Source organism: Acinonyx jubatus, chromosome B3 (genome assembly GCF_027475565.1).
Source record: "Acinonyx jubatus isolate Ajub_Pintada_27869175 chromosome B3, VMU_Ajub_asm_v1.0, whole genome shotgun sequence".
Lineage (NCBI taxonomy): Eukaryota > Metazoa > Chordata > Mammalia > Carnivora > Felidae > Acinonyx > Acinonyx jubatus.
Window position 1 is genome coordinate 36,940,523 of NC_069386.1, and position 24,531 is coordinate 36,965,053.

Here is a 24,531-nt window from a genome sequence, read left to right on the forward strand (position 1 = left end):
ACTACCGGAGAGAACGTCAGTGCTGGGGTACAGTCTACAAAGTTGAACCAACTCTACACTTCTGTGTCTAGATGTTTCAAAGTCAAGGGAGTCATAATCACGTAGTATTTCCTAGTGTTTATATGCTGCTCCTGAGAGAGAGAGATGGAGTGGCCACTTCCACTGAGGTGCCACGCAGGCAGGTGCAGTCATCTTGGATCTTCCATTCTTAACCACCATCTGGCTGCATCCTTACCAGAGGCCCCTGAGGGTACCATGTGGAATGGCAGAGCCCTAAGATTCCTGACCCACAGAATCCTGAGTAAATAAATGGTTGTTATGTTAGGCCACTGATTTGGGGTACTTTATGAAGAGTAAGAGATAAATGAGATGCTTTCCTTGACATTGATGGCAGCCTTCCCTCGTCTTCCCAGTCCCATGCACTTCCATCGCACTTCTATTTGTCTTTCTACCTACTGGTCAAGGAGCTCCTGAGGGCAAAGTTTGGGTCCTTTACTGCCAACACAGAACAGCGTGACATAAATATTTACTGATTAGATGGCATTCTCACCTGTCTGCTTCCCATTAGAGCAGACATATTGGAGATGAGGTTAATTTTTGTATTTCTTTAAAAATATAAACTAGGCTGTGGTTTCTGAAAAAGAATGGTAAATGTACACCTTAAAATATGGTAACACTCAACCAGCTACGGGGACAATGTAGGTAGTAGGCCTGTGTCAAGCAGTCTTGACTGATGAGCAGAATCCCAATAAACCAGCCTTTTCCTTTATCTAATTTCCTGCTCATTTACATGTACCATTTCTTTATCTCTTCTTTTCCCAGACTACTTCATCTACTTAATCTCTACAGTATAATGAAAGAAGCAGAGTCAGGACCCCTGACTGCTGCTCCTGGTCCAGTCACTTAACCTTTCTAAAAAAGTCTAATTTCTCTGGATCTCAGTTTCCTTACTTGCAAAACGGGAGCTTTGATGCTTATACGGTGGAACAATCTTGGGCGCCTCAAATTACTGATTTTTTTCAGTCATTTCCCATCACACTATGGAGGAGCTTAAATGCGGTGATGAATATCAAGTGGCTTTGTTAAGTGTTAGGTACATGTACAGGGTGGTTATGTCATCACCCTTCTTGCAAGAATGACACTGAGCAAGATGTCAACAGCAGAAAAAAAAGAGGACAGAGCGCTAGACTTGCCATCAGAAGTCCTCAATTCCAGTCCTCTTCTGCATAAGGCTGACTGTGTGCTGTCACTGAGGGCATGCTCCCTCCTTCCTCTGGGCCCCAGGGTTCCTCACTGGTCAGAGGAGGGATCTGATTTAACAAGTTCTATAGACACTCTTCTAGTTAAAAAAATTCTCATCTCTAAGTGTAAGGTAAGGTATGTAAAAGAATTGTCTAAATAAACGCTATAAAAAATGTTAAAGTTACTATTAGCCAATTCAGAACCAAAGTATGTGATATGGTCTGCAGGATCTTCAGGAGGATTTTTTTTTGAAGTTTATTTATTTATATTGAGAGAGACAGAGAGCGCAAGCAGGGGCAGGGAGAGAGGGAGAATCCCAAGCAGACTCCATTCAATCAGTGCACAGAGCCCGACGTGGGGCCTTGAACTCACAAAACCATGAAATCATGACCTGAGCTAAAATCAAGAGTCATATGCTTAACCCACTGAGCCACCCAGGTGCCCCTTCAAGAGGATTTTTTTTTTAACTGAGTTGAATCCTCAGCAGCTTTTTTTTTTTTTTTAAAGTTTATTTATTTTTGAGACAGAGAGAGACAGAGCATGAACGGGGCATGGGCAGAGAGAGAGGGAGACACAGAATTGGAAGCAGGCTCCAGGCTCTGAGCCATCAGCCCCGAGCCCGACGCGGGGCTTGAACTCATGGACCGCGAGATCGTGACATGAGCTGAAGTCGGACGTTTAACCGACTGCGCCACCCAGGAGCCCCTCAAGAGGATTTTTAAAGCTAATTCCAGGTCACTGGATTTGAGTATTGACAGAATTCTAGGATCAGTGGTTCTGACCACTGGACATCTCAAGGGAGTGGCAGTGGTTCCCCCAAATCATCACTCAAAGAATTCAGAGTTGACAGATGTCACTAGAAGGTTGGCCCCTTATCTTTCAGCTCTCAAGTCAAAAGTAACCCCACACCACTCAGTTACTCGTACCATAGAATGCTGTTTGTTTCTGTCTAATGACTTGCTATTGTCACGCATCTTCTTTAAAACGTAGGTTCCATGAAAGCAGGGATTTTGTCAGTTTCATTCGTAGCAATGTTCCCAATGGCTACCACAGTGCCTGTCACACGTTAGACACTCACTAAAAAATTTCGAAGTGACTAATGAATGATTGCATCTTATCTAACCTTATCCCAGCTTCTTCCACAAAGCATTTCTTCTCAACAAACAAACAAACAAAAACAACCTGAGACATGTGGTCATTCAGTCACTATGGAAATGCCGGCATTTTTATCCCTAAAGGGGATTCCACTGTGGAGTAGGAAGGATGTAGGGATATCTATCCATTAGAACTTTCTTCTTTATATTGAATAGAAAATGATGGGATTTTTTTTTCCAGTTTTGTTTGTTTGCTTGTTATGTTAACTTCAGAAAGTTTGGCCTGCCAGTCATTGAGTGGCAGTATCTCTTCTCTGTGACAATCCTTCAAACGTCTGAATATGGGTTGTCAAATGCTTGCTTTGTCTTCCCTTTCTTTCTTTATTCTTCACATGAAGACTCTGTGGATTTAATGTTTTCTTAAAAGTCCAAATTGTGGGCGGTTTTGTGCATACAAACGCCCACAATTTGGACATGTGCTACTGGAAAAACTTTAAAATCAGTCTGAAATCCATCAAAATAATAAAATGCTTAGCTGCGACTGCCAGCACCTGTTCCATCTTGTTTTGTCAATCTCATGGTTGTTCAGATGGCTCTGAGCACAAAGCAAGCCCAACAATGCCTCTTTCAGTGGGAGACACTCACTTTGTCTGCCAGTTGCACATTCACTACGATCACTGACAACCTTGGAAAATGCACATTTAGGCATGGTAATCTGAGACAGCTGGATCCCTTCACAAACCTTGCAGAGGACTGAACTAGTCAATCCATCATCTCCCAAAGGTCATTTTAACAGCTCCTTTTTGCAATGGGTTACACAAAGTTTTAGATTAAAAAATGACAAGGGAAAAAAAAATTAAAACAAAGTTAAAACAGAATTACAGAAAGTGGAGTAAGAGCAGGGGAATGAGTCAGAGAAACTGTTACATGCTCTTTTTCTCAACATTCTTGAATGGAAGGGAAGGAGGCCCATGACAAGGACTCCCCACCGCACTCCTGCCCACTTTCCTATACAACCTTCCAATCATACACTGAAATTTCCTTGGTGTTTGGACCCTTCACTTTGATCCCTTTGGCTTCTGATGATTTTCAGCAAAAGCTTCTGATCAACAGGTAAGATGTTTCACTAGATGGAGCAGCAGACCAAACATACAATAAGATTCAACTTTCACTCATATTCTTGATGATAATTATAAAAACGGTGAGGAGAAAATATCCGTACTTAAGTGGAGCACACTGAATGCCAAGTTTTATGGTCTCAAGGAGCTGACAGCAGCTGCTCATAGGGTACCGAGCGCTATCCGTCACCTCTCAGACCAAGTTCATAATCACCAAGGGCTAGAAAAGCAAACAAAGCCGCAGCTGTAGACCACTAGAGACAGCTGTGTCTCTGGGTGTTTTTATGTAGGGGTGGGAGTTGGGGGTAGGGATAGGTTCTTCTGTATATTTAGGGGCAAGAACCAAGTCTAGATAATGCTCCATAATTCTTGCCACTTGGCAAAAACACCCAATATATAGATGAGATTGCTATTTCAAACAGAAGCCTACTCTCACAGTAACTTTATGGGGTTGTTATTATTAAATGAAAGTGTTTATAAGGGAGTCTAGAAAATTCAGAGCACCTGCTTTCAAAAAATGTGTTTACTATGATTGTTTATCGTCTGCCTCCCTCATTGTGTTGGAGGTTCAACAAGCAAAGGGAACATGCCTATTTAGTGTATCCTCAGCACTTAGTAAAGTGTTTGGAACATAAAAGATGCTCAGTAAATATTTGAGGAATGAATGAATTTTAAAGTTATCTTCACTTTACAGATAAGAGAGTGACACTTGGAGTGGCACACGACTTGGCCAAAATCACACTGATTGTAAGGGGTGGTGCCAACATATCTAGTTAATCCAAAGTCGGAACATTTTAAGACTTCAAGAATTAGGATGACAGCCCTTGAATCTGAAAATCTTATCACAGAAAGAAAATTGCCCACTTTTCATCAAATTTCTCCAGAGGCTCTGTCTAGGGTACTGGGCTGGGTGATCCATGCTTTTTTCAATACTTTTATTTTCATTTCACACACCTTTATGTGCTTGCTTGTAAATGCTGATTACACTTCGTTTTCTTGGTATCTTATGAGTCTTATCTAGCACCCATTAAAAATATACATATAAAGACAAAAAATTTTTTAATGAGATGTGTTCACAGGTTTTAACATTTCCATAAGACAAGGTGGTTCCATCCAACTATATTTACTTTTTATGCTAAAATTTCCTTGGGAAAAATTCTATCGTAGATGTCTACAGAAAATTCAAAAATGTTACCATTCCTCAGTAAAAAGTCCCTTCCTTTAGGCAAAAGCATTGATAGATGTCCTTTAGAAAAAAAGTTAGGTTTTGTTTTTTGTTTTTGTTTTTTGCTATAGGTATAATAAAAAGGAAGGCAATCTCAAACAACACGTAAATATTTCTCTCATGCTATAAAATTAAAATGAAAACATGTGCTTTGGTGCTTTCTTCTCCTCTATTTCCTCCATTCTTTCTTCCTGAAACTTGTTTTTTACATTAGACTTCCTGACCTAGTTCTCTAATTTTCAATATCTGTTTGTTGTCATTGTTCTCAGAAAGTTCCTTTGTTACAGCAGCCTGTTCTTGTTTCCTGAATGTAACATTTTCTCTTTTCCCTCTGACAATACTAGAGGAGTTCATCTGAATTTTTCTTCACCTCACAGTTTCTAAGGCCCTCCAAGTTGTTTTCCAGTTATTTTAGGTCTCTGCCTTAAAGGCCTTCCTCACATGTCTTGCCAAGAGTAAGGCACTGAAAATCTGGCTGGAAACACTGTGCTCATTGGTGGAGCTTGCAGAATGATGTAAAGCAACATAACATGAACCCCCAATATCTGGATCTTTAAGATTTCTTGGTCTGATTTCCTTTGAGAAAGTCTCTTCTGCCTGAAAGAGGAAGACACTTTGGCTGCTGGTGTCCTAGGAACAGGCTGGGAGGTCTCAACATTTACCATTCACTTAATGCCTCTGTACTTAAGCAGTGGGATGCACTCTTCTACAGTGCTAGGTGTCACTTATTTTACTCTTTCCAAAAAAGACTTCTACCCAGTCTTGTGTTGAGGGTGGGGAGTGGTGACTGTCCACACATGCTGAGTTAGGGGAAGAATCTGTGGGTCAAATGGCTTAAGTGCTTCTCAAACAGACTTTAAAATCATCCGCTTCTCTCTGGTCCCACTTTCATGCCTAGTTCCAGGTAACTGGTACCACCAATTCTTGGGCCTTTGGGGTGTTCCACAGGAATCAGAGTCTTTATCACTTTCTTTTTTTAAAAAAATTTTTTAATGCTATTTATTTTGGGGAGGGAGAGGGAGAGAGAGAGAGAGAGAGAGAGAGAGAGAGAGAGAGAGAGCGTGCACAAATGGGTGAGGGGCAGAGAGACAGAGAAGTAGACACAGGATCCAAAGCGGGCTTCAGGTTCCGAACTGTCAGCACAGAGGCCGATGCAGGGCTCAAACCCACAAACTGTGACCTGAGCCGAAGCTGGACGCTCAACTGACTGAGCCACCCAGGCGCTCCTGTCACTTTCTTTACAGCTAGCTAAGGATTTCAGCATTCTCGGCTCTGCAGGTTGTTTGCCACTGTTCATCTGCTTTCCACATCCCGAAGTTGGTTGCTATAGTCTCCTTCCCTTTTTGTCTTCATGTAGTATGCCTTTTTAAAAAATTCCTTTATGGTTATTTTTAGTGGAGTTTGAGGTGCAAGGGGAAGCTATGGCAAGTGTTCCATGCTTTAATCAAATCAGTAGCTCTTTTGAACAGAAATATAAACATTTCAAGAAGTCATTCCTTTTAAAAAGAGGAGATAATGGCTTAATGTTCTCATTGTGACCTTTGTCCAGGAGCTCTGAAGTAAAGCTTCCATCTAAAGATGAAGAAGCTGAGGCCCAGAGATTAAATGACTTATCCAAGGATCTACGGTTTAGACTGCTAGAGGTGAAATCTGATCTAGGTCTATACTCCAGCAAACAGAAAACCGTTCTCCACGTGCAAAACATTTGTGATCTCTTCAGCCAACATTTATGTGTGCTTATGTTAAAGGCTCCATCCAACTTCTGCTTCAGAGCTGTGACAAAAGTATGAAAAAACTGAGTCAAAAGATTTCCTGAGCACCCACTGAGGGGCAGTGGAATTGCGCTAGGGAGTGTAGGTGGTGTTGAGAGTATCAGATTTGACTCCTGTCATAAGGAAGTCTGACATGCCTCTAAATTATTATGGTACAAAGTGGAAAAGGCAGATGACATGAGGGAGATGAAGATGAAGGTCAGAAGAAGATGCTACTTTTAGTCGGAGAGATCAGAGCAGGTGTCACGAAGGATGGGTATCTGGCCTGTATCTTGGGGAGATGAAGGAAAATGATACGCCACATAGAGTGAAGGGCAGAGTGTTCCACGGATTTGCTTTTAACCTGGAAAGGTGATTCTAAAACTCACCAGAAAAACTCTCTTGGCCAAAACAACAGAACTCATAAAAATCTTCAGAAGATGGCGTTACCGTGATGACAATGACCTTGTGTGGCTCCCTGAATATGTTCTTCGCCTTTCTAGAAACGTTTCTCTAAGCCATGGACCTTCCTTCCATCATTTAACACATTCAAACCACTTCAATAAAACAGGGATCACGCTGAAGAGGGGTCTCAGAGGACTAGATGACACTCCAATTAACCAAGCACATTGAGCCAGATTGTTCTATGCCTCAGACTCAAGAGACTGGCGGAGAGAAGAGGCAAACAAAGGCAGAAAAAAGCGAGGACCCAAGTGAAAAGAGCAAAATGCATGTGTTAAAGATGGGCTTTCAGTCTGACTCCTGCAGAAAAGCCTGTCAGAAGATTATTCACCACCAACCTTAATAAGGTTTATAATAACCCGCTAGCTAGAATCACAAACCAGAACATGTACTTGTAGAGCATACTCAGTGAGAATAAGGGCAGTATAGGACTGGCCTGGTGCTTTTAAAATGTGTATGCGTTATTCTGGGTACTGCAAAATCAAGGCTGGAAGAAGGTGTGTGTTGACTTATATTTTGACCCAAGAAGGGCCAACTTAAAAATACAGCTTTTGCAAACATGTTGTGATTTAAATGACACAAGAATATGAGTGGAATGAGTAATTAGCAAAAAAAAATAGAGGGGCTTCTCTTCTTGAGCCAGTCTGTGGGAAGAGAGATAGGTACTGAGCTGCTTGTGAAATTAAGACATTGTGCCCCAGGGCACCTGGGTGGCTGAGTTGGTTGAGCGACCAACTTCGGCTCAGGTCATGATCTCACGGTTCATGAGTTCGAGCCCCATGTTGGGCTCTGTGCTGACAGCTCAGAGCCTGGAGCCTGCTTCAGATTCTGTGTCCTCCTCTTCTCTGCCCCTCCCCCGCTCGTGCTCGCTCTCTCTCTCTCTCTCAAAAATAAATAAAAATATATATTAAAAAATTGGCTCTTATTATGTACCAATTGTCATTTTAAAGTTTAGCTCTGAAGTTTGAATGGCAACTACTAGGGTGAAGAGTCCTAAAAATCACCACCTAGTTGACTGGATCAGTGTGAGCTTTCTAGAAGAGTCAAACAAATATGCTGGGGAGCAGATTAATCCTCCTAGTGTGTTCTAGCTCAGGAATTTTATGCCTTTGTTGGTGGCATACAATTCTTTTTTCTTGTTCTTTTTCTTTTTATTCATACTTCTTTTTTTATTCTTACTTCTTACTTTTATTCTTACTTCTTTTTTTCTTTTTTTTTTTCTTTTGCATTTTCACACTGATTTCTGTCATGAAGGTACAAGGAAGAAGTGCAATTCTACATGGATTCTGTCTCCCACGACAAAGTCAGCCCATACAAACCCCTCATATGGCAGTGACCTTTATTTGGCTTCATAACTAATCCACATGAGGAGAACTACAACACATTCAGAGATCTGAGTTGAAAACCATAAGCAAAACATAGAGAAAGGGGCCAAATTCTTCTCATCTAGTGACAATGCCATGCTCTAGTGAAGCTGAATAATCTCCTTTTTTCCCCTCTTAAGGGTAATCTCCATGTTTATGTTGCTTCTGCCAACTCCAAATACTACATACAGCTGACAGAATCCTGGAAGAGACCCATTTTATCCCACAGGGATACTGAACTGAGAGGAGATGGGGCAGTTCTGTCCCTGGATAAAAGATAGTCTGATATTAAAGATTCTTTGCTTAAGGCACAAATGTACCTGTCTGTGACTTTTTTAATGGCACATTTTAGTGGCATGTAGCATCATCTTTTATGAACAAGTGTGCGAGAGGCCTTGTTATGACCCCCATGGGGAGTATGACAGCACATTAACAAGGGAAGGGCAGCATGGAGACGGCAAGCAAAGGTGAGCCTCGCTATTTTAGGAGTTTAAAACGATGAAGGCGCCTTCCGATTCCTGCCTCACCAAACCTCAGGGAAGGGTTGGGACTTTATGGAGTCTGGGGGAGGGGTGTACTAGTAGAGGTAGAAGGGATAGAAAACTCTAGTTTCCACGTAGTCTCTATTTGATTCTTGTGTGATCTCAGAACAATTCCCTTGCTCAGTTTCCTGTATTTTGATCCCATGTTTCTTTACCACCAGTACTCTAGGGGAATAAAATGACTCAAAACACTTTGAGGAAGGTGTCCACACAAATAGGTAGTAGAACAGCTTAGATGAGACCTTGCATGTTCTGACACTAGACCTCTCCTGAGGGGCTCACAGAGATCCACCTTAGGATGTGCGGGGCCATGGGGAGAGGCTCTTCCCTCTTTTCCTTCTTTCTCCCAGGGGCAAACTCTCTTCGAGACCAATTCCGTTGGTTAAGCATCTTATTAAGCATCTGACTTTGGCCCAGGTCATTATCTCATGGTTTGTGAGTTCGAGCCCTGCGTCAGGCTCTGTGCTGACAGCTAAGAGCCTGGAGCCTGCTTTGGATTCTGTGTCTCCCTCTCTCTCTGCCCCTTCCCTGTTCATTCATTTCTCTCTCTCTCTCTCTCTCTCTCTCTCAAAAATAAATAAACATTAAAGAAAAAAAAAAGACCAATCCAGCTCAACTGTAACTCCTTTGGAGAAACCCCGTCTCTCCCCCAGGCTTGGGGCTCAGAGTATCTTGGAAGCACCTTTACTGAAGGTGCTAGCACACTGTTTTGTTTTGTTTCGGGCTTTAGTGGTTGGTCTTCTCTATCAGAAGTTTTGTGTGACCCAGTCTCTATGGCCTGGCACATGATAAGTGCTTAGATAGTCAGTATTGAATGAATGGAAGTTTTTACTCTTCACAGCACACCCCTAGAAAGGAAGTCTTGTTTTTAAAAGTGAGGATAAACAGAAGAGAAGCAATTCTTTGAAGATGGTGACTCTAATTTGTTATTCAGAATTTTAAAATGCATGGAGATTCACACTTCTCTCTATGACTTTAAACAGCATTTGCCACATTTATCCCAAGCAGACTGTGGGTGAAAATAAAGAATCTTTACTTCGTGCTTTACTTCAAGTGCTTCTTGTAGACTAACCTCCACATCTTTTCAGGTAATAGTCTCATCACATCTGCCCTTAAGGAAAAAAAGAAGCTTGGGGTTCTCTTCATCACTGAATAATTCACAATTTCTCATCTACGGGCTCAAAACCTCCGACTCCCCTTCCCTATCACTTACTTTGTGTTACCTTGTATCCCAGATGAATTTGGTATAAGACACACACCAGGGGCCTTACTCTACTCTCTAGTGACTTACTGGTCTATCACTTGTGGTCAGTCACATGCTGTCACTTGCTTGTCTGGGAGGTTGTGAGCTCCTAGAAGGGCTACAATTACATAGTTCCCTCTGAAAGCATTTGGTTAAGCATCAAACACAAAGAGGTGTTCAACAACCTCTCTCGATGATCATAATCCCACTGCACTTGACATCCTGTACCTACATTACCTCCTCCTTCTGATTTAACATCTGGCTCTTCACCAACCATTTGAAAACACTGGGAGCATTAGGATGCCTAACCCTTCCTGTCCTCCGCTCTCCCCACTTTGAGCCAACATATTCCTTCTGGCATTCAAGTGTCCCACACTCAATGTGACAATTTGTTACACAATCCCTATACCTTAATCCTCCTCAATCTTATAAATTCAATGAGTCTGTTTCCTTCAGTCATCTGGAGACCATTCAACAGTCTACCTCCAGGATAAATGAACATGATTGACAAAACACCAAATACAACAATGGCAAATTCCCTCCTTATACTATAAAGACCCTCTTTTTAAATCTTTGCATCCCTAGCACCTAGCAGAATATTGGCAGAGATATGTTTCAATATGCAACATAAATATGTTCTATGTATTAGGCATCTATCTATCAATCTATCTGCCTACCTACCTATCTTATCTCCGTGTTTCCATGCGTGTCCCTCTACGGTCCATGCTCCACAGAACACCCAATAATCTTTTGCAAATATAATTCAGTCATTTACTCTCAGAGGCAAATCTAAAGTTCTTACCATGGCCTACAAGGCAATATATGATCTAACCCTTGGCTACCTCTCTGAATGTATCTTTTCCCATTTTTCCCCTTGATAACTCCACTACAGTCACCTTGGTCCCTCTGCTTCCCTTGAACATGCCAAACACACTCCAGCTTAGTGCCCCTGTTATTTGCTGTTGCCTGGTGGCTCCCTCCATTTACATCATCCAAGTCTCTGCTCAAAGGTACTTTATCAGAAAGGCTTGCTCCACTTTATTTTTCTCCATAGGACTTGCCACCACCTGACAATTTATATAGTTCATTATCCTGTTTTCTGTCCTCCTCATGCCGTACTCCATGAGAGTCAAGACTAGAGTGTCCTTTCATTACCATATCCCCATTGCCTATCTAACAGGCATAGGAAGAGCTCAATATATAAATGAAAAAATGAATGTGGAAGGAAAGAACAGCGAATATATGTGTTCTAAATCTTAAATCTATTAGCTATGTTCTCTCATGGTACTATGTGTCTCTGCACGTTATATCATGCTCGGGTGTATCACCATCCAAGTCACTCAGCTCTAGAGTTGATGCAGAAAGTTAAAGAAAGACAACAGACCACTTAGAGTCATAGAATGTTAGTCTGGAAAGGGGCTGCGAGAGCATTATTTTACAGATGAAGAGACAGAAGCCTGGGGAGGGATAGCGGCTTGCACAGGACACCTAGAAACCAGCAGCAAAGGTGAAACTGCTCTCTTTCATTCCCAATCTAGGTTCTTATCTGCACACCACGTACTTCTCCAGTGTTCTACACTCTATCTGGTTGTTTGTTAAACGCATTTGATGGCAATGGTTTAAACATGCAAAGGGATGGGGCGCCCTGAGTAGCTCAGTTGGTTAAGTGTCCAACTTCAGCTCAGTCTCACGGTCCGTGAGTTGGAGCCCCGCGCTGGGCTCTGTGCTGATAGCTCAGAGCCTGGAGCCTGCTTCAGATTCTCTGTCTCCCCCTCTCTCTGCCCCTCCCCCCGACACATTCTATCTCTCTCAAAAATAAATAAACATTAAAAAAAAATTTAAACATGCAAAGGGAATTTATATCAACAGTAAGGCCTGAGCTCCACAAATCAAAAGTACAAGTTTCTCTCAAAACAGGTTAACTGAACAAGCCCTTCAGGCTTCTGCTGGGAAACTCGGTTCTGGGCTTCTGTCCGCCATTATTGCTAACTGCTCAGCTGATGCATACATACTGTATTTCCTCTTAGATTCTCTTTTGTGAAGAAGCAGAAGAATATAGTTTAACAAACACCGATTATTTTTCTTTTCTTTCTATAGTGCAGGTGAATTGAGTCTAAAGATACTTCCTTATAAATTCAACTGCATTCATGTATTACAAAAATCATAGAAAAAAGTATGTATTTGACCCCAAAAAAGGTGATAAAAATGTGACTGCAACTCTATCCATGATCTTATTTAAGGACAGTCCTTTCTACTTTTTAAAAAAAATCCTCCTTCCTCTGAATCAATGTAGGTGAGAAACAATTCTTGAAGTACTGGAGAGGATCCAGATTCTATCCTAGTGCAATTCACACTGAGCCAGATGTCTTTCTAATAGAAATTGTACATACTTCCTTATAAATCAATTGTCATTATAAGAAACCTTAGCGCAGAGTTCTTGTGGGGTTACATGTAGCACACTAAGATAAAGTCCATTCTAAATACAGCTATAAAGAGTAAAGACATTAAAATTGTGCTAAATACATACCCCTCTCCTCCCCCAGATCGTATCATGCCCCATCCCCCAACAGGTGAAATGACTATATTGGAGCAATGTGACTTTTTTTCTTTCTAAACAAACATATAGAATTTATACATCCAAATGAGTAGGACTGCACTCTTTAAAGTAATCACCATTGGAAGTTATATATGCATTCCAACAAGGGTACCATTACCCAGAACTCTGGAATCTTTATTATAATGCAGGCTCTAGTGTGCATAAGGATCACCAGGGAACATGTTAATAATGCAGATTCTTAAAGATTTGGATTTAATTAGTCTTAGATGGGAGTCTGGGAACCTGTATTTTTAAGAAGCTCTCCAGGTAAGTTTTGTACAGGTGATGTGTGAGAAACAGCACCTCCGAATAATCCATTCACAAGCATTCAAGGATATCAAAATGAGGACTTTAGAGTTAAACTCTATGTGTACATACACATAACTAATAGAAATTGTACACATTTCTGTGTACACAGAAGTTTATTTTTAGTTTTTTTCAAAATCTTCATTCTTCTTGATAGAAAATATTAGGACAGTTACACACAGAAGCATCTATTTGCAAACAACATACCTCCATGAAAGAGATTCCTAAACTCCAGACATCAGAATGGATTCCATACTGCTCCCCAGAAATTCTTTCAGGCTGTAAGATAACAGAAGGGAGCTTGTGAGTTGATGGAAGCTAGTCCAGGTTTGAAACACTAATATGGGTTTGGCTAAGGCAGGGTGCCATCAACATTTCATGACACTTTATGAAGAGCAAAACAATCTCATGTTGTATATGTGTGTATATATGTATATGCATACTAGATAGGTAACATATAGAAATTACATAGGTAATACAGAATCTCACTGAATCCTCACAAAGTCCCTGTGAAGAAAACTTTATTACCTCTATTTTAGAGATGAAGAAAATTAAGGCTCATATTGGTGAAATCATTTAGGCAAAGTCCTCAGCTAGTAAATGAGCTGAGATCTGAACCCAGGGTCCTCTCCCTCCAAATTCAGTGGTCTCAGCTGTGAAGTGAAAAACTACATAATATTATATAATGTTATCACTTATTTGCACTTTGAGAGATGGGTCTGTATCACTAGGGATATTTTTATTTTTATTTTTTTAACTTCTTACTTGGAAATAATTTCAAACTTACAAGAAAGTTGAAAAACTATGACTGATAAAAAAAATCCATATTTCCTTTTACCCAGATTCACCTACTGTTCAGCAATTTCATTCCAATTATCTGGGTTTCTTTTGATATGAACCAAGGAACAGTTTGAAAGGTCCATTTGGGACAACTCGTCCTCCATTTAAGACGTGTAGCAAATACCTGGTCCAGAAAGCCACTACATGTACTCTCTATACTTCAAAAGGAGTAGTTTCGTAGTGAAGTGGGTGCTGCCTGGTCTTCTATCCTTCTAGGATCTAGCATTCAGTAAGGTACTTCACAGAAATCTTTTGAATGAACACAGGAACACACAAACAGAAGTCTCATGGAGGTAGAATGGTCAGTCAAGGTCACAGAGCTGGTCGTGGCAGGGCTAGGATCATAACCCACACCTCCCGGCCCTCAGGGCACCAGTCTGTTGTTTGTACCATCCCCGGGGGTCTTGATGGTCACCAATGGCATCAGCCTTCAGGAGCTTTCACGGGAGCCCTGAAGAGTACCTGGGGCCACACTCAGCCTGGTCCACTGCAGATGGAGGAGGTGAGCACCCACCAGCCATCAGCAGGGGATACACCAGGGGGGTAAAAGATGTGAGCAAGGTGCTTTCAGGTGAGTTGGCACAGTCCTACATCTCAAGGAGTTGGCTTAGCTGGGACCCAGAACTTCGCGACCTACTTTCTACTCATACCCATCAGGCTACCTCAATATACTTAACTGCCTTCTCCTGGGACCACTTGCCATAAAATTACATAAAGCCCTATCCTGAGGTGGCAGGTGGATTGTCTTATTTCCCTTCTTTTCTTTATTTCTTTAATCTGTAAAACCCCTTTCCTACCAAGAACGGTTCTTCCCAAGGGCCACGTGTCATGTGACCATTTCTCCCAGCTGATAATAGACGCACGCGGTCATCCCAATCCCCCAGTACTTTAACTTTCACATTCAAATCCCCCACACCATCATTTCTGAAGTTCCTTGTTCAGACATGAATGAACCCATTATCCAGTTCCAGCTAGTTCAATAGGGACTAGGATGAAAGCAGCCAGTTAGTTACAGGAATTACCATCACTATCATCATCATCATCAACACTACTGCATGCATTTATTGAAGAATTTCCATATGCCTGGCATTGTGTGCTAATGCATGTCTCATTTCGGATTCATAAGGACCCATATTAGATTGGTACCGTTATCATCCTCTTTTAACAGATGAGGAGAAGGAGGTACAGAGACGTTTAGTTTGCACTCACTACATACGGACAGTAATAGCTATCATTTGATGACCAGCTAGTATATTGCAGACACTGGGCTACTTTGCATTCTCTACGTTTTTTAACAATCTTGCAAAGATTATTACTGCCCTCATTTCACAGATGTAAAAACTGAGGCTTAGTAAAATTAAGTGGCTTGCTGAAGTCTAGAGCTGTGGACCAACATCAGGCGTATTGTTTAGGAACACAGCCAGGATTCAAATCCTGGTATGCCTCACTGCAAAATCAGGGTTCTTTCTACTGTGTCACACTGCCCCCAGAACCAGGAGTCAGAAGAGCCACACACTAATCTTGATCTGATCAGTATTTCTCAAAATATGGTCTTCAGACTAGCCATCAGAGAAGTGACTGCCTGAGGTGCATATTGTAGATGAACCTCCTGAATCAGAATCTCTGGAAGTGGTTCAGGGGATCTACCTTCTAAAAAATAATTTATCTGGATGATTCCTTGGTGTATACTCAGCTTCAGTCACTAAACATTTCCATGTTCCCTGCAGAGGCAATGACCCATCTTCCTCTTCTCTGCTTCATGAACATTTCTTTTATAGACCCCTGTCATGGGCCACCTTTCTTTGGTGACACATTCCCATACTTATCAGGAAGAATTACAAATTCTTGCCTCTGTCCTTCATGAAAATGTTGTTTGTATTTTTAATATTAATTGATTGCATGGTGTTATAATCATCCGATTACTAGCCTGTTTCTCCCAAGAGGCCAAGAGAGTGTCTTACTCATCTCATACCTAGTACCACGGCTTCCACGTAGCCAGTGTGTGGTCAAGGTATGCTGCCTTGAAGGAATGTAATACATGTTTAGTGCACATTTGGTTTTAAGCATGTACCAATTATTAAGTCCCCTGAAGTGTTCTACTAATATAACTTCCCCAATATTACTGCTATTCATGCCCATGAAGAAACATCCAGCAAACATGAAAATCCTAAAATCCTCTAGAACTCTTTATTTTATAAAAAAAAACAAAACAAAACTTTTTAATGTTTATTTATTTTTGAGACAGAGAGAGAGAGAGAGAGTGTGAGTGGGGGAGGAGCAGAGAGAGACACACACAGAAGCTGAAGCAGGCTCCAGGCTCTGAGTTGTCAGCACAGAGTTTGACATGGGGCTTGAACTCAGGAGCCGTGAGATCATGACCCGAGTCAAAGTTGGACGTTCAATCGACTGAGCCACTCAGCCGCCCCTAGAACTCTTAAAGAAATAACCAAATGTTGCCTTCCTGTCTGTGTCTTCTCTCCTTACTTTCTCCTTTTCTTCATCCCACTAGCTGACAGTTATCAAATTATAGCACTTCATTCAGCGTACAGAATAAGCAAACAAAAGTCGTGCCCACATACAAAATATTTTGACAGGACCAACGATAAGATTAAATACATTCGTAACATTTGCCCACTTAACTTTTTTTTTTAAGCTTATTTTTATTTATTTGAGAGAGAGACAGAGAGCATGTGGGGGAGGGCGGAGAGGAAGACAGAATCCCAAGCAGGCTCCATACTGCCAGCACAGAGCCAGACACAGAAACTCACAAACCGTGAGATCGTGACCTGAGCAGAAACCACGAGCCAGATGCTTAACCGACTGAGCCACCCTAGTGCCCCTGCCCATTGCACCTTCAAAACAAATGCAAACAGGAAGCTGAAAATAAAGCATATAAAAAAATTAAATTAAAAAAGAAAAAGAGAGGAAGTGATAATGGTCACAGATATCAGGTGGCCAATAGGAGAGCTCCTTAAGGAGTTCTCGCAATAAGCTAACAAAGGAAGATCACTGTTGTGGTGCTGTGCTCAAGCATGAATGCTTAGTGAGAGTCGGGAGCCAGCTCTACGGGTCTACCTGAAGAGCTGGTACAGTAGATACGGACTGGGAAATGCGCCCAGGCCCCTGAAACTGACACAGCAACAGCACAAGATAAGCCCCAATACATTTTGAATTTATGGAGCCAGGACTTGATGGCCTGAGGCTGCACGATTCAAATCTGTTCTTATACTTGAAGCCAAGGTGGTCTGCCCTGTTCTCTCCCCTCTAAAACAAAACAAAAGCAACCACCAGGTACCACACTACTGACAGAAGATCTGTGATGGACATTTTGCAGTTAAAAATGGAAAGCTGGGTTACTTTCTGACATGGCAGCTGTCACCAGTGTGGAGAGCTAAATAATAGGAAAAACATGACTCCCTGTCTGAGGCACGTCTGTACTGAGGTTTAAGTGTAGGAGGAAAAGTCCTGGTCTATTCTTAACGAGAACAGTGGTGATGATATAAAAAGCAGATTTTATACAGGATCTGAAAGGGCAGTGGCTCCAAGCTGTACTCTCCACTCCTGCCAGCCACCCTCTGTGACTTGTTATTTACCCAGGACCCATATTTAGGTGACTCACTCTAGAACTATCTCTACACAATACCCCAGGACTTACTTGTCAAAATCAACAAGATATCAAGGTACATTCCTAATCTCTTCTGATAAAGAATTTCTGCTCAGGATTACACCACTCAGTAAATTAACAAAAGTATGCACAAATACTTTAGGTTAGTAAGCAATTGAAATACATATCACAAACAATAGGCATTTTTTAGATAATTTTTTTAATGTTTATTTAATTTTGAGAGAGAGAGAGAGAGAGAGAGAGCGAGCGAGCATGAGCAGGGGAGGGACAGAGAGAGAGAGAGATACAGAATCTGAATCAGGCTCCAGACACTGAGCTGTCAGCACAGAGCCTGATGCGTGGCTCAAACTCGTAAACCGCAAGATCGTGACCTGAGCCAAAGTCAGATGCTTAACCGACTGAGACACCCAGGTGCCCCGGGGGGATTGTTTTTTAAGCTGGCAAGATCCCTGTGAATAGTACAGCCTATTGGTTACCCAAGAGTCTGGAGTGGGACGGTTCTAACTCAATCCTATCTTCCAGTTCATAAATTCTCTCTTCTGCTATATCCAATATACTAGCAAGTAGTGAGTTTTTAAATTTTAATCTAGAAGTTTTGAGATTTTATCCAATCTACCGTGTCACTTTTAAAACTTGTGATTTGAAGTCTGTATCTGTTGCTCCTGCTGGTTCTTTTTCATATTGCCTTGTTTCCTTGTGCACCTGGTTTTTTGTTCACTACTTGCTAGTTTTTGCTCTTGAAAAAATTTGAGAGATTCTCTGAGGCTTAAGGAAGATGTGCCCACCTGAAACCAAGTTCTTAGCATGAAGCTCCTTTTCCAACTCAAGTCATGAATACAAACAGTCAGACTGCAAATCTGTGTCAGTTAGTCTAAGGCCACAACTCTCCCCCTTCTCCTTTTCCCCCGGCTTTTCTGCTTGGCTCTGAGAAGCCTTCTCTTCTGGGGGAGGAGGAGCAGCTCTGGCTCTGGTTTGCTCTTACACTGAGAGTGAGCCCTTCAGGCTTCCAAGATGATATGGAGAAGATCTCCACGGAGACCTTCTGCGTTAGGAGGACGCCCACATCATTGATAGCGGTGGTATAGGCAGATGGCTATACCTACTTCGTCAGGAAGAATGAGCTTTGGTGTGCCAGATATTCCGCTTTCCTCTCTGTTGCAGGAGTCCACCTAAAAATTGTTCTAGGAGATTCCCATTGTCTTTTTAGCTCTTCAAAGCATTTGCGATGGTTTTTAAAGTATTTTACCTAGCATTTTTCAACAGAAGAGTTGGTGCGAATAACCTAACCTGCTGTCACTAGAAACTAGAAGCTGGTGTCCTAATTAAATCTTGACTCTCACTACTTGGCTAACTCTGAGATCCTGGGCTAAAGTTATTCCACCTTTGGTTACCTTATCTGTAAAATGAAGACAATGATAATATGTATGCTTCATGGGGTTGTGTGAAGATTAAATGAATCCATGCAATGTACTGGATTCGATACCTGTCACATGGTGAATGTGACTTCTACAAGTTCCACCTCTGAACATGCCTGTAAATTGTTAGCAGTATTATTTTTTAATGACTTAGGACCTTAAGAAAGCTGCCCTTTTTCCTAGTTATCATTTTCTTACACCATACACTTTAGATTATAGAAGAACGAACTGAGATTGCACATGCAGGGCTAGTTCTTTGAGTTATTTTCTTTTCAATATCTGAGCAGCCTCGCTGACTGTATTTGAGTAATCTGGGGGCCTTCTATGCCTTATAATGCACGTAAGGACACTTAACCTAAGAAGTTAAACACTCTGTTTGTAATCAGCGAAAAGTCGTCTTTGGAAGGCAGCTTTCATGAATGAACTCATTCGTTTCGCAGGGTGTGAAGGCCTGGATACAGAGAATGAGCAGAATAAACACTGCCCCTCTGGAGATCGCAGTCTAGATCGGGAGAGACCGACATAATCTGGACAGAGTGAGGGGCACAGCAGTTAAAAGTACAGTCCCTGCAGACTTGAGTACTTAGGCTTGAACCCTGGTTCTGCCACTCATTAAATGTATGAACTTGAGTAAGTTACTCAACTTCTCTATCCCTGTTTTTCACCTGTACAATGAGAATGATAATATTTACCTGATAGGGTTGTTGTAAGGATCTAAAGCATTAATAAAAGAGTGACTGGCACATGCAGCTAAATACTAGTTCTTATTATTTGTCATTACCACTGTATGAATATAAAGTAAGAAAAATGGATGTAAGGGTATCATACTAGCTCATCTCTAACTGTATATTCTCACAACTTATTATTTATCCTCTACCGCACTTCCTGTCCCCAACTATGTCCCCTTACCTTCTATTTCTAATGTCTCAGCTCAACCCTCCACCGTGATCTCTTCTGTAAGTACCCTTTCACATACTGCTTTACATCAAATTTGTACACTGTATGACTTCTTACTCTCTAAATGTATATTTGATACAACGTAAGTCTTTATTACATCACACATAATGTGGCCACATATAATGCCACACTTCTATTCTTGCCCACATCGTAGGTGGATTTGAGTGGTTCCACCACAACCTGGCTGATGGCATGAAAGTGCTCAGTAAATACTGGTTGATTAACTCAAGGTACTCAGTTTCAGATACAGCTTTCGCTGGCAGAGACCAGAGGCTGGCAAATTTTTCCTGTATGTGACCAGAGAGTAAATATTTCTCTCTCTGTGGGCCATATGGTCTCTGCTGCAACTGTCACAGGGACTCCACTCTGCCACTGCAGTGCTGAAGCAGCCACAGACAACCCCAAGCAAAAGGTCGTGGCCATGTCCCAATACAACTTTTGTTTCTTAGCCAATTTGTTTTAGTTTGAAATACTTATGGATTCACAAGTTGAAAAAATATATACAGGGAAGTTGTGCACACTCACCCAGGTTCCCCCAATAGTTCTATAGTACAGTATCATGGTGTATCAGGCAGGGATTAATACCCAGAACAGAATAACAAATGTTATTTCCATCTTTCCCCACTCCCAACCTCTAATCTCACACCAATTAGGTAAGTATGTGGTCAACGAGAGCCTCCTGAGTTATCAGGCTATCACTCTTTGCTTTCTAGGTATCTTATGCTTTTTACAGCTTGAACCATAAAGCTGATGACTAGAATTCACTCACCCAAGAAGCAAAGCAATTTTAGCTCTGCCAACCTTAGCTAACATTTCATAATTTTAATCCTCACATATTCAATTAATAGATGGATGCATCACACTCATCCATAAAGCAAGAGGAAAAAAGGTAATTTCTTTAATGTACACCTGGGAAAGACGACTGTAATCTAGATTTGTACATTCAAACATAACGCAATTTAATTATTAGAGCAATTTAAAGCTACTAAAAACATGACAGGTAGAAAACATGGTGCGTAGATGAGAAGTTGTTTCTTCTCTCTATTTTAGAAAGAGGGAGTGAGCGTGAACAAGGGAGAAAAGCAGAGAGAGACAGAGAAGACAGAATCATTAAAAAAAATTTTTTTTATGTTTATTCATTTTTGAAAGACAGAGACAGAGCACAAGCAGGGGTGGGGTGGTGAGAAAGGGGGACACAGAATCTAAAGCGGGCTCCAGGCTCTGAGCTGTCAGCACCAGGGCCCGATGTGGGGCTTGAACTCATGAACCATGAGATCATGACCTGAGCCGAAGTCGGATGCTCAACCGACTGAGCCACCCAGGTGCCCCGAGAAAAGAGAATCTTAAGCAGGCTCCATGCTCAGTGTGGAGCCTGACAAAAGGCTCGATCCCACCACCATGGGATCATGACCTGAGCTGAAACCAAGTCAGACACTCAACCGACTAAGCCACCCAGGTGCCCCAAAAAGTTGTTTCATTTATAATCTTATTCCTTAAAAAAAATTTTTTTTAACATTGATTCTTGAGAGACAGAGAGAGAACTGAGTAGGGGAAGAGCAGAGAGAAAGGGAGACAGAGACTCTGAAGTGGGCTCTGCAATGTCAGTGCAAAGCCTGACATGGGGCTTGAACCACAAACTGTGAGACCATGACCTGAGCCAAAGGTGGATGCTCAACCAACGGAGCCACCCAGGTGCCCCTATTCATTTTTTTTTTTTTTAACCACAGCATTCCATATTCTTTCAAAGACTGAAACTATGGGATCTGGTAGGGATTTATTAATGGTTTGGGTTTTTTTTTTTTTTAGTTTATTTATTTTGAGAGAGAGAGAGCGAGCACGAGCAGGGGAGGGGCAGAGAGAGAAGAGGTGGGGAGAGAAATCCCAAGCAGGCTCTGCACTGTCAACAGAGTCTGATGTGGGACTCGAATCCACGAACCGCATGATCAGGACCTGAGCTGAAATCAAGAGTCGGACACTTAACTAACTGAGCCACCCAGGTGCCCCAGGATTTATTAATTGTAAAGGTGGCTCACCAATCTCAGCTAACCTGGTAGAGCCAAGAGGGCGATTATGTTTTATGAAAACAGATACGATGACTTCAGGGGTTAATTTTTTTTTTTTCACATTACTTAGAAGAATGAGAAAGAATGAATTTTCTTTAAAAACCAGGCAGAACAAACATTAACTATTCTGGTATTTCAATATAAAAAAAATGGTTTGCACTGTTCTGAGAAGAAGATTCAGAGTGACATCTTTTTATTATCAAGATAATATATGAACTGAGAGTAAGATCCAGGTTTCCATCCAACTAATGTGTTTAACGTCATATAAAGACCATGGGGTTGGGGCACCTGGGTGGCTCAGTCGGTTAAGCGTCCGACTTCAGCTCAGGTCATCATCTCAAGGCTCGTGGATTCGAGCCCTGTCTCGGGCTCTGCACTGACAGCTTAGAGCCTGGAGCCTGCTTCAGATTCTGTGTCTTTCTCTCTCTCTCTGTTCCTCCCCCACTTGCATTCTGTCTCTCTCTCTCTCTCAAAAATAAACATTAAAAAAAAAAAAGACTATGGGAAGTAAAACAGACTAAATAAATCTAGAATCCTCATTAAAAAAATGACCTTAAGGTGTTAAAACAAAACTTGGCTCCAAAATGATATTAGATAACCTTCCTGCTTGTCTCTCCCAATCACCCACTCTTGAAATGATTGTGGAAATTAATTATAGCATTTGTGCCCCCCAAACTTCCCTTAGTTAAAAGGTAGGAAAAAGGAAAAGGTCTAAGTCAAGTCCAGCTTGGGTCTTTGAAACAGCTCTATGCTTCTAATTTTTATACTTGGTAAATTTATTTCAGAAGAGTTAATAAATTATCTTATGACAGGAATGAACCCAACAAGTAAACAGAATATAGGTGTATAAGTTCGAAAAAGAATTTCCTGCTAAACCTTTACATTCAGAGATCCATAAGTAAGAGCTGATCACATCAATAATTTAATTCTGATCCAGTGACAAAGCATGTTTGTATTTCTGGAAAAAACAGCCAATCTTATTGACTGACATTTTGGGATACTTGAGGGTTAATTAAATAAGCAATGTGGCAAAGAGGCCAATGTGCTGTAAGGTGCAATTTTTCTGTGGGATTAAACTTCAAAACTCAGCAATTTCACCCTCGAACCAACTAGTTAAGTCAACTAAGCAGATAAGTTGGTAGCTCCTGGATAAAATCTAATGCCTTTTAGAAAGACTTAAAAATCAGATCATGACTGGATTGACTTTGTAATTTATGATCTGTTAGGATAAAGCTGTGGAATTAATTCAAGAATTCTACATTACCAAGTACATAAAGATAAAGATGTTGGTTTTAAATGTTATTTTTGCATAAGTTTACTTACCGCCATATAAGCATTTGTTCCAACATACGTCTTGGCTATAGAATTCACCAGCTATGAGACAAAACAGTCTGTTAGAACAATATAAAGATAATGTGGAAATAAAATGGGCAATTATTCCTCATTTAACCTACAATCATCATTTCTATAAATCAACTAAAAATTATGTAAAAGGGAACAAATTTATCTACAAAGGCATTAAAAATGATTAAATCTCTCTTTTCTTTTGAATGTGATTTCCAATTTAAACAAGCACAGCATTACAGTTTATAGCAGATAACCTTAAACAATTCACTTAAGCAGGATGCTTATCGCTTTAGTACCCCAAACCCGCCTGATATAAAAAGTCAATTTGAAGTAGAATTTGAACACACTCATTTTTCAGTCAGATGGCTCAAGATGTGAATGGCGCCCATGCATTGCTAGAATGAAACGGGCACTAAATACGCTGGAGGGATAACAGACTTTGACAACTCATAATACAACGATGACCTTCGCTTTGGTCTTCGTGTTTGGCTGGGAGTAAAGGTGGCTGCAATTCAAATCAACATCACAGCACGCTCGTGGGTCACTATCACCGGGGTTCTCAGGGGAGGCCCAAAATGGAAATTAATTAAAATTTGTGCTGCACATTGTAATGGCCCTCCACCATTGTTCCTCCCAATATTAATTTTTATTGTGGGCCAGTTGGGCTCCCCAGGCACAGCTCCCACTCTGCCCTCCCTTTTGTCTGGTCAAAACGCTTTCATATCAAAGCTGCATCTCAATGAAGTTTGCTATTCGTAAGTAGTAATTACAATATCAGCAGTTTTTACTGTCATTAAACAATGAACAATCATATTCTGATGAAGGAAACTCGCTCGGAGATTAAAAATGAATAACACGCTCCCAGCCGAGGAGAAGATGCAGAGTTCTGTTTGTCTGGCAGCGAGGTGATTTTTCAATCCGAAGAGTGGACTGAAAATAAAAAGTGAATGTTGCAGACAGGAGAGCAGATTGGGAGGAAAAAGAGACCTACCTGAGTGCTAACTCCAAAATCACACAGCTTGACCTGTCCTCTTGTGTTTACTAGCATATTGGAGGGCTTCACATCTAGAAGGGGACCAAAAAAGTCCATATAACTAAGTCTGTATCTACAGTGCACGTTTAAAAAAAGCACACATGCACACCATACCATATTGCAGAAATGACATCATCTGTTCAACCCGGAATTCTAATCACAAATTTAATGCAAAGCATTTTATCTGGAGGCAAAATGTAAGGTCCTAACTCCTTCACTTCCAACCATTTCTGGTTTCTATGGAAGCAAGGGTTTATTTCAAGTGAAAGTCAAATAAAACCTTGGCTTCCAACAACAGTAAATACATC

General features: G+C 41.2%; 1 protein-coding gene across 11 annotated transcripts in view; it reads right to left on the reverse strand.

Annotated features, from left to right (window-relative positions):
* Positions 1 to 24,531, reverse strand: part of MAP2K5 (mitogen-activated protein kinase kinase 5) — a 269,517-nt gene that overhangs the window by 93,463 nt on the left and 151,523 nt on the right. For all 11 annotated transcript variants that reach the window (XM_027067609.2, XM_027067613.2, XM_027067608.2 and 8 more), the window contains exons 14-16: positions 24,182 to 24,255; positions 23,167 to 23,217; positions 13,151 to 13,222 (exon numbers count right to left, since the gene is read on the reverse strand). In XM_027067609.2, coding sequence (XP_026923410.1) covers positions 13,151 to 13,222; positions 23,167 to 23,217; positions 24,182 to 24,255 — 197 coding nt within the window. The remainder of the gene's footprint in view (positions 1 to 13,150; positions 13,223 to 23,166; positions 23,218 to 24,181; positions 24,256 to 24,531) is intronic.